The sequence below is a fragment of the Cotesia glomerata genome, linkage group LG3 (assembly GCF_020080835.1).
Source record: "Cotesia glomerata isolate CgM1 linkage group LG3, MPM_Cglom_v2.3, whole genome shotgun sequence".
Taxonomy (NCBI): domain Eukaryota; kingdom Metazoa; phylum Arthropoda; class Insecta; order Hymenoptera; family Braconidae; genus Cotesia; species Cotesia glomerata.
The window spans coordinates 27,775,533-27,794,108 of NC_058160.1; the positions used below are offsets into that span (position 1 = coordinate 27,775,533).

Consider the following 18,576-nt stretch of genomic DNA (forward strand, 5'->3'; position numbering starts at 1 on the left):
CCGTGACAACCTCACGGGGATAGTCAGGGAAGCTTCCTGTGACCTTCAAACGTCGAGATCTGATGAAAACTCGATTTTTGCAAAACGGGGTGAAAACAATAACTTCCCGATTTTTGAAAATCTTCGATTTTCTTAGCGGGAAGTTAAAAATCTTAAACCTACACTGAGAAAAAAAAATTTTTGTCCAGAAAAAAATTTCTTGGCTCAAGAATCGCTTAAAATAAATTTTGGTTTTTTTACAAAAGAATATCAATATCTATCATAATAATAAAATATTGGCATTAATTTTCATACATTATTATAGATATATAAATATATTCACAGTGATAATATACTTAAACCCGGGGTTGAAAAACTGGCCCTAACAAATGAATAAGTTCACTTGAATTAAACAAAAAATAATTCGATCAATTCTTGAGACAAGAAAATATGTTCTTGAAAATTATCAAGAATATATATTCTTGTGACAAGAAAATTTTCTCAAGAGTAGTACTTTTTTTTCTCAGTGTAGAACATTAATTTTTTTTTTAATAAAGAAAAAAAACTCTACAGATTAGTATTTTGAATCGCATAGTACTGTTTAAGTCGATTCAATTCGAATGCTAGTCGCACACCCCCAGAAATTTTAACTAAACAATGATCAGACTTAAAAAATTATTTCAAGTTATTAAATTTATTTATTTTGTACCTTCTGATCGAAAGTATGTACGTACTTTCGTTAAAGTTTTTTAAGAATCGCTAAAGTGTTACTGATAATGATAATAGTAACAGTAATATAAAAATAACTAATTATAAATTAAATTTTCACGCATCATGCTGGCTCTGAAATACTAATCTACGGATAATTAAATACTTAAATATTTGTTATTAAATTTAATCATGTTAAATTCCTCGGCTGATTATATTCATAATTTAAAATTTATTAGATTATAAAATAGCAAATAGCAAATAGCCAATGGTAAATTACAAGCGTATTAATATTAAATACATGATTATGTTATGCCTACTCGCTGCTACTCGATACTACTCGGAGCAGGCCATCGGGCAGCAAAGATTGATCCGCAAGTACAGATCTGTGTTTCGCACAGAAGAAAGATATACTTTCGCACGGTGGTACCACATTACTAATATACATAATACCTACAAGCTAAGTGAACAGTTTATGCTTTCACCAGACAGAATCATCAAATAGATAAATGATTACCGTGATTACATATTTACTACTAACTATTAAGTCCAATGGATTCCCGTATAAACTTTTAATTCTACATACATAAATGTTTTTATTATAATTATTATTATTATCATCATTAGTATTAACGATATTATTATAAAATTTATTTATATTTTTAACTTCTTGGGAAGTCCGAGTCCGGGCGGCAAGTTTCACGGGCATGCTTCTTACATGATACTTATTCTCACGTTACACTTAGAGAAAAAACCCGGGAATAGATAAGGAAGATTTAGCTCAAGCTCAAATAAAACCAAAGTGAAAATTTATCTCGAGGAGTAGAGAATTGAAAAGCACTTTAGGCTCATCAAGTGCCAGACAGGGGCACGCGAATATATCAGAAGCAATAGCTTTTTTATTAATTTTTTTTTAGTTACTTACAGCTCGTAAACCTATTGGTATATGAGGAGAGATCGCGGTCGTTTAGACGTTTTTTGCTAATATAATAAATACTCATGGCTTACGTCTAGGTCCATGTGTGTGTGAATAGTATACATATGTATTTATATAACGATGCTCTTCCTCAAAGTTATACGTAGGTATTATTCAGAGATAATCCGGTATCTCTGTCAGAAGCTTAGCGATTTCTATTATACCGTATTGTTTTGATTAAGCTTACAATTCGAGAGAAAATGCGTTTAGAATAAAAAAAATAAAAAATGGCGATGATGGATTTTTTATTATTATGAATATTATACAGAAAAAACAAATTTCTTGCGCCAAGAAAATTTTAAGAAAGACAAAAATTATTTTGGAGCAAGAAAAAATTTTCTTGGCTCAAGAAACATTGACTTCATTCAAGAAATTTTCAATTTTCCTTGATATTTTCTTGAGTTGAGAAAATTTACACTCCAGTCAAGAATTTTTTTCAGTGTATGGGTTCAAACAACTACAATAATTTTTTTTCGTCACCACAAATAATTGTTTTGGTATAACTTTGAAATAAAAATTCAATTTTTTATCCTTACTTACACTGATAAAAAAATCAACTTAATTTAATATTGAAATTCTTAAACTAAGAAGTTGTTTTTAATTTAAATAAATTCTACTTGATTTGAAAATTTTTTTACTCAATATAAAATGATCAAATTCTTTAAAATATTTTTTATTAATTTTTTCATCAGTGTAATTAAAATTTATATTAACTTTTGAAGAAATTTATTCGTCTTTACTTATTTAGCCAAGTCGGAATTGGAAAATTCCAAATTTTTTAAAAATTTTATGGCGAGAACCAATGTAATAGTAAGTTTTCTATGAAAAATATTCACACAGAAAAAAAATTTACTTGAATCAAGTAAATAATTTTGAAGAACTTCCTTGATTTGAGCAGAAAAATTCTTAAACTAAGAAATTTTTCTTGGTTTAACAGTAAATTTTAATTAATTCAAAGCAATAAAACTTTTCAAAATTATTTTCTTAGTTCAAGAATTTTTTACTTGATTCAAGTTAATTTTTTTTCTGTGCACCAAAATCATCTTAATACTCCAGACTTCTGGTAATATCAATAAAATGATATGAAACAATGTCACTGCATAAAATTATTTTTAATCAGTATTATCATTAATACTATTACTCTTATGGTAGATAATATCGAAGTGTATACTCGTGCCAGTGAACTGATTCCTAGTTTATTGTGCAATTTAATTTGTAGTGCAACCTTGGACGCGATAATACTCGCAAACGCCTCACCGTTAATTGCCTTCTCCGCGCCCCTCGGTACATACATGCAAAGTGAGTTTGATCAAAGGTACATGAGCACAAGCAAACTTACGATCGATAGCGAATTACTCCTTGAGAATAAATAATAGATTCTTTCAATCATCCAGATTGAATTTTCTCAGAATTTGAGCCTCAGAAATGAAAGAATATAAATAGAACAACAACATATGAATGTTTAATGAGTAAATGGATGAAATTTCCTTAACTGATGTAATAAAAACGTAACAGCAGTTATATAAAATAAAATAGCATTTAAAATATTAATTGGGTGAAATATTTCAAGGTTTTAAAATAGTTTCTTTTAATCTCGGCATCTCTATTTTTTAGGACTTTTTTTAAACGAGGAACTCATTGTTCGGTTGTCTGCTGACATTGTCGGCGTAATTGTTATCTTAAGGCGTAAAAAATCTAAAAAAACGATGGCTAAATGTATTGTGAGAAATATGACACGGTTATTGTTTTTAAATTCAATGCCGTGTACTATAATAACAATCCAAATTGGATGTCTTTGTGATTTTATTTTCTAGTCTCTAGTTTACTAAACTTTTTTCTTCTTTCATTATAATTTTACTGAGTTTATTTAACGGTACTCATAATAGAGTTATTATTATTATTTTTTTATATGTTTTCATTTAAATTCAGTCTTAATTTTTTTTAACTGTCGGGTTCATCGAAAAAGTACTGCAGTTTTTATTTTGTTAAATAATAATAAATGAGCGAGAAAGTAAGACTTGTATATTAATATTTAGTAAATTATGGTGATGAGTGGTGAATAATGAGAGGCATTTAAATTGTGAAGGGAAATCGGTGGATTGATTTGTTGATTTACAAATCAAAATAATTGTAAATTGTTAAATTGTAAACGTTGAATATGTAATGAAACTTATAGACTTTGAGAATAGAGTTATGACCGGTAACTAAAGTCTTTAGTAAGGTAATTTGTGCTCGTGCGATTTTCATTGATAGGTGCATGAATTTCTCTTCCGTAAATACTCCAAACACAGGTTGATGTCTGATGCTACCATTAAAATCAAGAGGATTATATTTTCTCACCAAGCAAATAACGGTCATTATTATTTAATTGCTTTTTGATTACACCTATTTTATTTATATAGTTATAATTATTATTTATCTTTTAAAAAATTATTTTATGGACTTATTTTTATAATATTTTATAGTATTTATTGAACTTTCAATAAAAATCATATGTTTATAATTATCGTGGGAAATTTTAGTTTTTAATTTTTATCAATAGAAAATTATCGTTCATTAGATTTCTTTTTTTCAAAAAATTTATTTATTAAAAAAAAAAAATTTTAATCTATAAAAAAATTTCTAGATAAAAAATTTAACAAGATAATTAATTTTTAATTTTAAAAATATCTCTATTGTTTAAAAAATTCTTTTTAGCAGCTAAAATAATTTTTCTAAAAAATTCAAAAAGCAAAGATTTTTTTGTATCATTAATTATATAAAAAAAAAAAATATTCTCGCTCATAAAAAACCCCTATCATTACGACAGCAATAAAAAAAAAAACAATAGACCTGCTGTCGGAAAGACTTTTCTCGTACACGAGTGTCCCACACCATAACAGCAAGTATTTCATAAAAATAATAGTTACATCTAAGTTGATGACACGGAAATAATGCGTTAGCCTTGAATATTGCCGGTTCGTGCCGCGTTAATTTGCATAAGATAACACGGTGGATGTTTTAGCGAGTAATGTTGCGAGGGGTCTCGGGGCCGTAGACCAATATATGTCCGAGGACCACCATCACCATATCGTAAAGATCGAACGCGCCGATATTCTTCCCGAGAGTCGAGAGTTCTATGCAGGTCATCAGGATGAACAAGCGAGCCAAGGCGAATAAGTTAACCCGGTTCACTCTTTACTTTTTGCCATTAAATTTATACAGCATCTAATCCTTATTATTATTACTATACTGTAGACTGTAGACTGTAGACTGCACCATACAGTAACAAGTAACAAAGTAACAAGTAATGACAAGAAGGTGAAGGAGAAACGTCGGATCTCTGATGAAAACTCTGGTTATTTTTTGCTGGATTTAACTGCTGTGCGGTAAGACCTGAGTCTGCAGACTAAGACCAACTCGAAGAAGCTCTACTCGATGAAACTGTAAAGTACCGTCTCAGTCTCGACTTCCTCAATCCTCCGTCCTCTATGTATATGTAGTATAGTACTTGTTGTACTTACAACTTTAACTATAACTACTCAGGCCAAGTAAACCCGCGAGATACAGATGAGAGCAGCAAGGGATTCGTGATAACCTAGACGTCTACACTGATAAAAAAAAAAATAACATGACTCAAGAGAAAAAATCTTGAGCCAAGAATACAATTTCAAAGAAAATAAGTTTCTTGCATCAAGAAAAAAAATTCATGAGTCAAGAAATTATTCTTGATTTAGGTAAATTTTTCTCTTGACTCAAGAAAATCGTTTTCTTTAGAATGGTATAATTAATTCAAGATTTTTTTTTTTGAATAAGGTTACTTTTTTTCTCGGTGAAAAACGACGCCGTAGATATATAGACACATAGTATTATTACATAGCTGTTATCTATATTATTAAGAAAATAAGCAAAATTTTGTGGCCAGTGTATTTATATAATAATATGGGTTTTTATGGTTAAATTTGGTATCGTTGGAAAAGTCTTGACCTGGAATTGTGCCTCTTCATGGTTTCATATCATTCTCACCAATAGTCAATTTATGATGATAAATATTTAGGCTGCATTTAAAAATGCTCTATCTCTATATACATAATTGAGAAATGACTTTGTATCTCGTGAAATATTGACATTTTTGAAGATATAAGCTCATCCTGACATTACACTCATCGAGACCTTTCATTTGAGTACCCACATCAACTTTTCATATATTTTATATATTTATATCTATGAATAAATGAAAAATATATCAAAATGCATGTGGGTACTCAAATGAAAGCTCTTGATTAGTGTAACATCGGGATGAGCTTATATCTTTAAAAATATCAATAGTTAAGAAAGTACAGTGCAATTTAACATAATCAAGAAATGACCCTGTATTTTGTGAACTATTGGCATTTTTAAAGATATAAGCTCACCCCAACATTATACTCATCGAGACCTTTCATTTGAGTACCCACATCAACTTTTCATATATTTTATATATTTATATATATGAATATATGAAAAATATATCAAAATGCATGTGGGTACTCAAATGAAAGCTCTTGATGAGTGTAACATAGGGATGAGCTTATATCTTTAAAAATGTCAATATTTAAAAAAGTACAGTGCAATTTAACAAAAGATATTTAATAAAGCAAAATTTTATTTATTTATAGTTCACAAACCACGGCAGTCACATAGTGACTGCAAGGTTGCTAGTTATTATTATAGCTTCAAAATTTTGAATCCGCGAAAATCGTAAAAACTTTGAAAATTGTCAAGTTTTAGCAGAAAATCGTGCGACCTGAAGAAAATCCCATGTAAGCTTCTACCTCGTGCTTCGAAATTTGGTAAACACATCTAGTGGAAGCATTGTAGACTGACGAGCTAGAAGTTTATCATTGTATTATAAGACTAAACAACTTTTCCACTCACTCACTCACTTACTCTATCTCTATCCATTACAAAGAGTACATCAACCACTCATCCTAGTAAAGTAATTTCTGGGTAATAAACAAGTTAAAAACAACTCTCCATTTTTTTTTATTTTTTTTTAATTTTCATTTCATGACCCTGCCAAATACAGTTATAATAGTAATCATGATAGCAATAATATTATAATAATAAAAAAATTTTGTTTAATAATAATAATAATTATAATAATAAAATAATGATAATAATAGGTAGTATCTAAAAAATATGTAACCATCTTGATAATTCTTAACAGCTACCGTGCGTCGTTGTGCAACATGATAAATGTGACGTATGTACACACTGATATACGCGACTGTGTTAGTTTTTTCTTGTATAAGAATAAAAAATCTGATATGATGACAGACTTTTTATTTAACATTTTCATACAAGATTTTATTTTATTTTATTTAAATAATGTTTTATTTCTTTTTTTGACTTCACTTTTTATTATTTATTATATTACCATGTATAATTTATTTTTTCAACACATATATATACGATTCTCTCACAATAATCATCATTAGTTATTTTTATTATTATTTATTACACAATAAAACACCTGATTGATATTTTTAGTACATAAATATAGTGCGTATTTAAATTCACTAGTCATTTTTATTTTAATTAATTAACTCCGGTTTTTTTACGGCGGATCGTCATTTTTTATTACATTTATTTTATCTAATTATTTTATTTCGAGTATTTTTAAATAAAATTTTTTTAATAAATCAATAAATCGAAATGACAAAGAATCGTTTTACGATAACAAGTGTGTTACAACCACAATTTACAATAAACATTTATTGTTACTATTTTAATAGTAATTATAATTATAATGATAGTTATAATAATAATATTTGTTGATAAAAAAAATAAAATAATAAAACCTTCCCTTAAACTCGTGGCGCGCGTAAACAAGTAAGCAAAAATTATAATTATTAGTCTCGTATAAAAAGTTAATATAATGCCTTTTTTATACAGCGTTTGTTTACTTATTTATTTATTTATTTATTGATAATTATTAATTATTATATTGCTATTGCTTAATATTGCGTCTATGTATTTATTAAATATAACCCTTAATTAAAATATAACATAATAATTGCAGCGCGCCGATCATCAAAACAAGTTTAACAATATTTTAATGAATAACAACAAAACAAATCGGTGAGGGAATAATTTACAGAAAAATATAATTGTCAATGTGACAAACAAATATATTAAATAAATTGAATTTAATTTTTTTATCACATTTTTATTCCTTAGACACTAACACACTGAGTGTGTCTTTTCATAAATATACTTAATAATAAGTCCAATAAATATGATACGTTTTAATGAGCATTAATTTCCCTCGAGTTTTTAAATAAAATCGCGCGCCGCACAGCGTACATTTTTTTTTATGTATATTTATATTTATATATATATAAATCCGTGCGAGATCCGAGAGATAATTACTGGCCCCCATTGGTTATCAAAGAGAAATTTCTTACTTATATTACGTAATAATGTAATAATAACTAAAATCTAGGACTAATAATATTCTCGTTTGAACGCGTCAAGTTTTATCGAAAACTTTTTCTGTTCATACAAATATTTTTAATTTACAAACTATTTACACTGATAGTTTTAACTCTAATTAGAGACTACTTACACTAGCAGCGTTGCGGTTTTTATATTTAATTATATAATAGTAGTACTTTATTTTTTTAACCATGCCCACTGATATTTACTATTAAATGTATTGTTATAAGTTACAAAAAACTTAAAGTGCATTTTGTTTTTCTACTGGCTATTTCTTGTACCAATTTAGTTTTAAATATTAAACCGTTACCTTCTGTGATAGTGATAAATGATAATTGATTAATGTTTATGTATCAGTAACAAAGATTAAGGTGATTCGTGGAAGGTTAAAGCGGAAAATATCGGCGTTAAAATGATTATGTTTCGTGATTTTCAAATTTTTTATTTCAAGACAGACAAGGCACTTTAGATTCAGATGCTCAGAAATTTTTTACCGCTTCCATCCATGAATCACCTGAGAATATTCGATATAACATGAGAAGTTAGTCGTAGTTTTTTTTTTGCTAGTAACGTAGGACAATTTTTAACCGTTTCTCAATTTATGATTCGAGTTTGAAATTCCCTCGTTTTAATTGGAATGCTAATGGACGGAATCGAGGGTTTTTTTTTTACTTATTAATAATTACTGTAGAAAAATTTTTTCCGAGTGCAAAATTTTTTTTTTCAATAATTTATTTAGTGAACTTGAAAATTTTATACATTAATTTTTTTTAGGCCATACTTAAAATTAGTCTCAAATTTGGTTAGAAAATTTAAATAATTTTTTGGTATGTTTTAAATTTTTTTAATTATGAAAATAAAAGCGAAAGAATTTTTTTTAATGAAAAACATCTTAAGAAAGTTCACTAAAAAAATTTCTTAATCATCAAAAAATTACGTGTAGCAAAATAAAGATTAACATTATAAAAATAAATTCAGAATATTTCACAATAATGCGATAGCATTAAAATAATAAATCAGATATAAGTAGTTAAGCATAAATGATAATTATTTAAGGCACTATAGGCAAAATAATAAGATGATTACTTTGTTAATTAATAATAATAATAATAATTAATAATAATAATGATAATGATAACATAGTCGTTTTGCAAACGATCAAAGGCACTATTATCTAATCAAGTAACGGCGTAATAATTCATTTATTTATAAATAATAATAATAATAATAATAATAATAATAATAATAATAATAATAATAATAATGTTCGTTAAATAGTTAGGTTAAACTGGCTCTAGCATATACTGGCATCTCGTTGTGCATCTCATTTGTTTCTCCACAAGATAAATATAATTTCCTCGTTAACTTATTCTACAATAATAATTAAATATCATAGTTCTGTTGTATAACTTAACTTGATTACCTATACCACGGCGAAAGTTTCGTCGGCAAACTTCTATAAATCCCTAAAACCATTACAATTACATTGTACTGAACAATAAAACCAACAATGCGTCTCTTTAATAGTTAATTACCACAAATTTATAATTTATTGCTATTGAAATATATTTCAATAAAAATAAAAAACTTTTACTTTATTTAAACAAAAAGTGCTTTATCAATTTTTTTTAAATTACAATTAATACCTACGGCAGTGATGAAATTTTGTTTCGCGATCTAGTAGGACGGTTATTATTTAACAGCGACACTAGAAAGCATTTTATGTACTTAATTAATTAATTTAATTCATTTTTAAAAATATATTATTGTACAGCCTTAACTGCCAGCACATTTACTTTGGCACCTTTCACACAAATTTACGACAAATAGGTATAAATTATTCACTTTATTTTATTATTCATTTATAATATATATTATTTTTATTAAATATTGCTTTTTATTTAATTTCAACTATCTATTATAATTATTACTATTTATTCCCTAAATAATAGACCGCAATTAATACTTGGCTATTAAAACGATAAAATATATCCAGGAAAAAATTTTTTTTTTTTTAATTAAATCTGATGAAAAATTTAATAGTTTTTATTTTAAAATTTAACTTAGTTATTTTTTTAATTTGCTAAAAAAATTAATGTTTCTTATATAAAAAATTTTTTCCTGAATAAATAACACGTATGATTGTCCGTTTTATATAAAACGCGTAATTCTTTTGTATATTATTTTAAAATCGTTAATTGCTGATAGTTAAATAATTATTTTTTTGTTTATTTTCATTAACATTTTTAAATTAATTATTCACAATCACGATTGTATTTATTTAACTGAGCATGCTAAGTCCCAAGCTCCATCAAAGGAGTTGTCATTTTCTCTTTAATAAACTCTCTAATTATTTAATTGATTAATTACTTCGACAATTATCTACTCTAGCCTTACAATTAATATAAACATAAATTTAATTATGATACTTTTACTGGCTCCTTTTATTACTGATAAAATAGTAAATCAACAATTGCTCTAGACTAGTTGAGCTGGCCTTAAAAATTCATTAATAAAATAATCAAATTATTATTAGCAATAATAATAAAAATAATCATAATAATTATTATAAGATATATTAAAATTGAAACTAATTGCACGTCCTTGAACTTAAAATGTCAGGACGTTGTCAGCAAACATTTAACTTTAGTTATTTATTATACTTTGTTAAATAGATTAATATCTAGTGAAAAAACGTTACGTTGGCCCGCAGTCCCACGCGAAAATCGCGCACCTCGAGGGAAAGGGTTGTTCAGGTCCCGAATGTATGTAGTTAAATCGTCAACTTGTATTGGTCTTTCTTATCTATCTTCATCATTATCTTTATCATTATCTAGGATTTCAGTTTTATTCGCTTATTTATATTACGAATAAAATCCGGATTAGATTGAATGTTGGCGCTTATATCTGTCAGTGCCTCTTCATGTGCAGTGACAAGTGATCGCTTCGCGAAAACGACCGCTGACAAAGATGGCACTTGAATGGTTTTTGGCCGGTGTGCTTGCGATAGTGACGCGTCAGCTCGTCCGAGCGGGCGAATTTCCACGTACATCCTTCCCACGTACACTGATATGGTTTTTCTCCTGTAACAATTAAAAAAAAATATTTTTTCATTTAAAAAAAATTTTGGAGCGGCTTAATCAAATTTTCTAATTAAATGATTAAAAACTAGCAACCTTGCGGTCACTATGTGACTGCCGTGACTTGTGAACTATAAATAAATGAAATTTTGCTTTATTAAATAATGACTTTTGTTAAATTGCACTGTACTTTCTTAAATATTGACGTTTTTAAAGATATAAGCTCATTATGATATTACACTTAACAAGATCTTTCATTTAAGTACCCACATGCATTTTTGATATATTTTTCATATATATATATACATATATATAATATATATTTTAAAGATATAAGCTCATCATTATGTTACATTTATCAAGATCTTTCATTTGAGTACCCACATGCATTTTGATATATTTTTCATATATATATATATATAAATATACGAAAAATTGAAGTGGGTACTCAAATGAAAGGTCTTGATGAGTGTAACATCGGGATGAGCTTATATCTTGAAAAATGTCAATAGTTCACAAGATACAAGGTCATTTCTCAATTATGTATCTAGAGATAGAGCATTTTCGAATGCAGCCTAAATACTTATTATCATAAATTGACTATTAGTGAGAATGATATAAAACCTTGAAAAGGCACAACTTCAGGTTAAGACCTATCCAACGATACTAAATTCAACCATAAAAACCCAGTTTATCATATAAATACACTAGCTACAAAATTTTGCTTATTTTCTTAATAATATAGATTAGTCATTTTCGGGACTTAATTCGATTAAAAACTTAAATTATTGCATCAGAAAAAATGAAATAATTTGAATTGCGAAAAATCAGTAACGTAGGTTAATAAAATACTCGAGTTTCAATAAAAAAAAACTATTTAAATGACTAGTCTATTAACTTATGATTGGAAAATAATTTTTAAAAGAAATAATTGTTATTTACTTAATAAATTATAAGAGAAAGTACGAATTTTATCCAGTAATAATTATTAACAATAATTATTCGAATTTATTGAGCATTAGAGTAAGTATTTTATAAAAGTATAAATAAATTTCGTAATTTTTCTCTGTATCACAATCATACTACAGCCTCGTGATGTAATCTAATTAGACATATAGTAATAGAAGTAAGTAATGAATAATGACTAACGACTAATGAGTAGTAATAATTCCAACATTAAAAATAATCATTAATCCACCGGGAGAGTATTTTGATGCAATAAAAATAAATTTAGCTGTAGCTGGTAAAAATAAAAAAAAAACTAAATTCGATCGATCTCACGATCGTGGAGAACCCCGAGGATAAAACGAGTCACGAGGTCCCGCCACGATACGATCGCCCAAGAAAACGGAGTAGAGCTAAGTTCGTTGTCTCAAAGTCTTTTCACACCCAATTATTGGCTCGTCAATATAAATACCTCCGAGACTGGATCTCCAGATCGGTATTCGCAGGTCCGTCTGAGGGTATCGGACATAAGGTCGTCAATGTCGCCGGTATCGATCTCTCTGCTTACAATCAGACCGAGCGGTATTACCGTACCACTACTGGTCTTTAAATAAATTTAGACAGTCAGGCACAAGTATATCAATCCTAAAACTCATTGACAGCCTGTCGGAATTTTAGACGTCAGTCAATCGGTTACCGTTTAAGCTTCAGAGATTTTTATTTAAACTTTGTTTAGTACAGGCTTGTCTTGCTATTACTAAATAAAAGGCTTTTGTTTGTTTTGAATATTGAATCGCGATCTGATCGAACTTAAGTTTTAAGACCCAGTATTTAACTCGGGGATCTTCGGGTCGTCTACCTGATCCTATTACCTAGCTAAAAGACTGCGCTAGGGTTAAAGGCTCGATAGTGAAGGATATAATGGGATCTTCTATTCGGATCTTTCAATGGATAAATCCCGAGTACTGTTTCAACGGACAAGTGCCTCATCTTTATCTGTATTGAAGACTTGCCGTGTTTGATCACCGAGGATCGAGCTTTGATTAATTCACGCTCATTTCTGCCTCTTTGCTCTTCTGACTTTTAGATATCCGGCTTTCTTGTAGTGTTACTATTTAATTCCTATCCGTTTAACCTATTCGAAGCGATTATACTCGGGTTTCAGGGGTTATTCTTCGATGTTAATCGTATTTGATTTTACTTGCGGTCGTCTATTAGTTTAAGTAAGGTAAAAGCCCCAATAGATGATCACGTACCAGTATATGATCACCCCATGTATTTGTATATATATATTCACAAATATAGGTATACAAATACATGGAGTGATCATATACTGGTACATGATCATCTATTGGGGCTTTTACCTTACTTATTTAGCTAATTTTTAAAATTTTTTTATGTATATACAGCTTTTATTTTCATTTTTAAAACAAAAAAAATTACTACAAGTATTTGAAAAATTTTTTTTTATCTTGAATTTTAAAGTTCCGAACTTTACTTTAATCAATTCTTCAAATAATTACAGTATTTAGGTTTTTTTTTTTTAACTACACGGAGAAAAATTAATTATACTACCTACTATACAAAAATATTAACTCTTATTATCTGAAATGATAATAAAATTAATTAGTAATAAAATAATAGGTTGTACTATTGACAATTGTAATAATTACTATTAATAATGGTAACGATTACTATCGAAAATGATAATTGTAATTATTAAAAATTATAACTGTTATAATTGAAGATGGTAACTGTAACCATCTCAGATTGTAAAAATTCTGAAAGAAAAAATAATATAAATTTAGTTAATTAAATCCTTTATTTATATTCATATTTTTTTTTTAATTTTAATTTTATTGAAAATTTTAATTTTTCTGGAAACTTATTTTAGACAAATAAAAATTTAAATATAAATTCAATCCCAATTTAATCCTGATTTTTGTGCACTACACTGCGCTACAGCTGCTTGTAGTTTATTCAGAAATGCATCCACGGTAACGCAGATTCTCAATTTTTTAAATAGTCTTTACTAGCTTAGATAGTAGCTATTATTATTACTGATGGTAACTGCAACCATCAGGTTATATTAGGAATTACAATTTTGATAATAGTAGTAACTAATTAAAATAATAGAAGTTATTGTTACTGATTACCATCATAATAGTAGTACTTGCCATCAGGATGGTAAATACTACAATTCAGATGGTTCACTTAATTATTTAAATAATATTTACTACTATCAAATTCAATTAATAGATTTTACCATAACTAGATAATAAACTCTACTATAAAATTTTCTCCGTGTATCAAAGATTAAAAAGGTTTTTTTTTTAACAATCAATTTTTTAAACCAAATAATTTTTTTTTTTAATTAAGAAAGATTATAATAATTGATCAAAGTCGATTCTTTAATTTCTTTTAAACTTTTAAAATTATTAAAGTAATAATCTCTGTAAATTTTTTTAAAAAATCAAAAAAATGCATCTAATAAAAAAAAACTATTTTTTTTATTACAATAATTATTAAAATTTTCAACCATTAAAAATAATAACAAATAGTAAAAAAGATTATGACATTATAATAAATAGTAATCATGACATTTCACGCTCAAAACCAGACATAAATAATAGAATAATTTATAATAAATAATGAAAGCTCATAACAGAAAGATAAAAAATGCATTTATACTTATTAATAATCCAATAAATAAAACAGGTGTAACTACTTATTATCCCGCGTGACCTTTACCGCATTTAAATATTGAATATACAAATCACCGATAATTATATCAGAGCTCGCAATATTTAATTATAAAACGTTGAAATAGAATTATTGAAAGGCCGAGCTAAACACGAACATATCAGGAAATTAAATTCGAAAAGCTGTCCGAGCATCTAATCGTACGATTACAAAGTATATACAAAATGAACCGATTGATATAGAAATCGATCATCGTAGGTCGTAGTTGGATTTTCAGCTAGTGGCTGAGTAGTGTAGTAGCTGCACGGGCTGCTCGACATTGTATTGCGCAAGTAACGTCCGGTAATCGCAAACTAATGACGACCATAAGAAATCAACAGCAGGAGTTGCGTAATTCTGAGTAATTAGTCCATTTACGAGCTCGGGGCTAAGACTACTCGGAGATGCATATACACCGGCAACTTACGTATTTATTCCCGTGCTCGCGTACTCCTATTATATGTACTAGTTGTAAGTACTCATGGGCCAGTCTGTAGTCTATGGGATAGATATTATTGCTGGCACATAGTAATGGAGCATTAATATCACCGTTATTAATGTATTTTCATATTATTTTTAAACAACCGACCAACCGTAAGTTTATTGCGCCATACATTAACGCCGCGGTTGCTCCATCTCCAATCCTCTCATTAGTCTACACTATTATGTCTATCATACAGTACATACACATTTTCATTTTTACTTTTATTTAATGTTCGATGGTTGAATCAGTTTGTTGAGATTTTTGTTCTCGAGCTTAGTTATCCGCGAGCGAAATATTGTAAGCTATTTTACTCCTTTTTAAAAAGAAATTTTTATTTTTTCTTATTAGATTTTTTTAAGTAGTAAATTTTTATGTAAAAATAATTTTGAAGATCAAAAACAATAAAATAACTTCAAATTTAATTTTTTTGAACTAAAAAATTGTTTTTTATTTAAGATTTATTCTTTTGAATTGAGTTAATTTTTTTATCACCGTAAAAAAGTTTAAAAAATCGATTGGCTGCAAAAAAGCCAACCTCCTTCAAACTACCTTCTTTTACTACAATCTACTTAGAGAAATCTTTTTTGGTAACTGCAATAATGTAAATTTGAGTAGCTTACAAGTCTTCAAAAAAGAAGTTTTTAATTACTTATTCAATCTTGATAATTAAAACGAATTCTAATAAATAACAAATTTAAATTTAATACATTGAAAATTAAAGATTAAAATAAGGATGAAGTAATTGCAATTCGCAAAATTATTATGCTGAATTATCACATGATTTGGTGATAGTAAAATTCTATATTTTAAATTATTTTTTTTCTATATTAAGTTCCAAGTTCAATTTGATTTTTTTTTTTATCTTGTTTACATATAAATGAATTTAATTAATTATTGTACAATACTATATTATGTACTCACAGAAATTGCTTTCTTGTAAAAACTGTATATACTATGTAATTGAAATTGCTATTTGGCCTGTGCCTTGGCATTAAATAAACAAAATTTAAATCTAAATCTAAAAATGAGCTAATAATTTTTTTTTTATTTATTTCAATATTTATCGATAAGAAAAATTACTAATTTTAGAGTCGGAAAATTTGGTCAAAGTATGAATATTAAGAATTCGACAAAAAAAAAAAAACTTGGATAAAATTTTTTTCATTTCATTCTTGTTATCTATTTATATATTAATAAATATTCTTACCAATGGATGAAGATGAGTTTACAAGCTACTAACCGTTTAATTATGATAAAAAGAGTTAAAATATTGGCTAAAAAATTAATCTTGAGAAACAGATGAAAATATTAATAAAAACAAAGAGTAAAATGTTTAATTAAATGAGAACATTTATGTATGTGCGTCGTACATTTCTCGGTACTTATAACTGTTAAATAAAATACTTTTGTTTAATTGGACTATGGTGGTGATGCATTATATTTTAATGGGGGATTTAAAAGACTCATAATCGTAAATATCAGGGATAATACCGATCAGTAATAATACAACTTTGTAAGCGGTTAATAAATAAAACGCATTAATTTAATATTAAATCGAATATTATCAAGATTTGAAGCATAAAAATGAATTAACTTTTGATTTGGTATTTTCAAGATAATTGGATAAAAAATTAATATTTTTGATTTATTTATCAATTACTTAACTGTTAAATTCGCGTCCAGCCGGTGGGATTTATTTTACTGATACATTTAACGTTGAAAGAGAGAAAGGGAGACAACAAAGCGATAAAGAGAAAGAGAAAGAGGAAGCGAATGAGCATGAGAGGTGAAAATAAATGAAAAGTAAGAGATGAATCAGGTGGTTGAGAGAACAAGAATCACCTTAATCGAGTGCCCATAATATATTCGAATAAAGTTTACGAGCACGTAGCCATACATTTGCAGATATTTATCCCGGGGCGTTTATGAGTCGGTCGTCATTTAACTGCTCAGTGCATCAGCGATGAGATGTGGCTCGTTCGTTCAATGGGTTTAATTAACGTCTTAAGTAGAAGTTGATTATAGAGCTTTCTCAGCTGGATGTTTAAGATAAATATGACCACCGGACACGCCCAGGATTTGTTGGAGTTTAGTATTTCATTGTATACATTGCAATCTATCCCTTTTTTGTTAAAAAATTTTCTTCGCTTTTCTTCTTACCGATGTTTTTAATAGTAACAAATTAATTACTTCAATTATCGTTCAAAAAAATTTTTTTAAAATGAATTAATTATTTAAAAAAAAAATTACGAATTTCGTTTTTTTGAGATTTTTTTAATTTTTTCTGAGTACAATCTTTCAATTTGTCTTATAAAAAAATTAACTTAAAAAATTATCACAGTTATTAATTTTTATAGAATTATTTTGTTTAGTTAAACTCCAGAAGTTTGTGGTTTATGTTTATTTTTTATCATTAAATTTTTACTTTTGAATAAATCTACACGGAAAAAAAAATTAACGACTCTTAAAAAAAATTTTTAAACCAAGAAATTTATTTTTAAAAGTTTTATCGTCTTGATTTGAGTAAAAAAATTCTTAAACTGAAAAATATTTCTTAATTTAAGTAAATTTTATTTGATAGAAGACAACGTACACAGTAAAAAATTTTTCCTCATTGTGTAAAGTGTAAAAATGTTTGTGTAGAATTTAATATTTTAGTATGTTGATTCAACACAGATTGTGTAAAAAAAGTCATCAACACAAATTTTTGTGTTAAATTTGACGAAAAATTTTTTACTGTGTAATAAGTCTTAAAAATAATTTTCTTGATTCAAGAATTTTTCTCAAGAATCAAATTAATTTTTTTTTCAGTAAACTGGTCTTGTCCAAAAGTTCAAGTCAATAAGATCTAACGTGTGAGATCTAATCGTATCCTATCATGTGATGATCATATCATCTTCTAGTAATATAAGTAAAGATATAAGCAATAGCCGAGAAGAGTAGAAGAGATCAGCTGCCCGGGAAACCGTTGACCTCTCCCGGAATGTATAGCGTAGCCTCTCACCCGAGTAGGATTTACGCGGGGGTGCATTGTTCATGTCAGAGTACACAGTACATCGTACATCGTACATACTACATACTACATCCCGTCTGGTCGCGTCCCACGGCGGCAGTTGCTAAGATAATTCAGGTTAATTCATATGTAAAATCCCTTCCTCCTGTCCATCAACCGTCACGCTACCTTTCATATCTTCTATTTACAT

The 18,576-nt window shown here is 27.6% G+C and overlaps 1 protein-coding gene across 3 annotated transcripts in view; it reads right to left on the reverse strand.

Annotated features, from left to right (window-relative positions):
• Positions 1-10,371: 10,371 nt before the first annotated feature.
• LOC123261823 (Krueppel-like factor 3) overlaps positions 10,372-18,576 on the reverse strand; it is a 252,539-nt gene continuing 244,334 nt past the window's right edge. For all 3 annotated transcript variants that reach the window (XM_044723655.1, XM_044723652.1, XM_044723656.1), the window contains one exon: positions 10,372-11,205. In XM_044723655.1, coding sequence (XP_044579590.1) covers positions 11,033-11,205 — 173 coding nt within the window. In that variant the 3' untranslated portion in view covers positions 10,372-11,032. The remainder of the gene's footprint in view (positions 11,206-18,576) is intronic.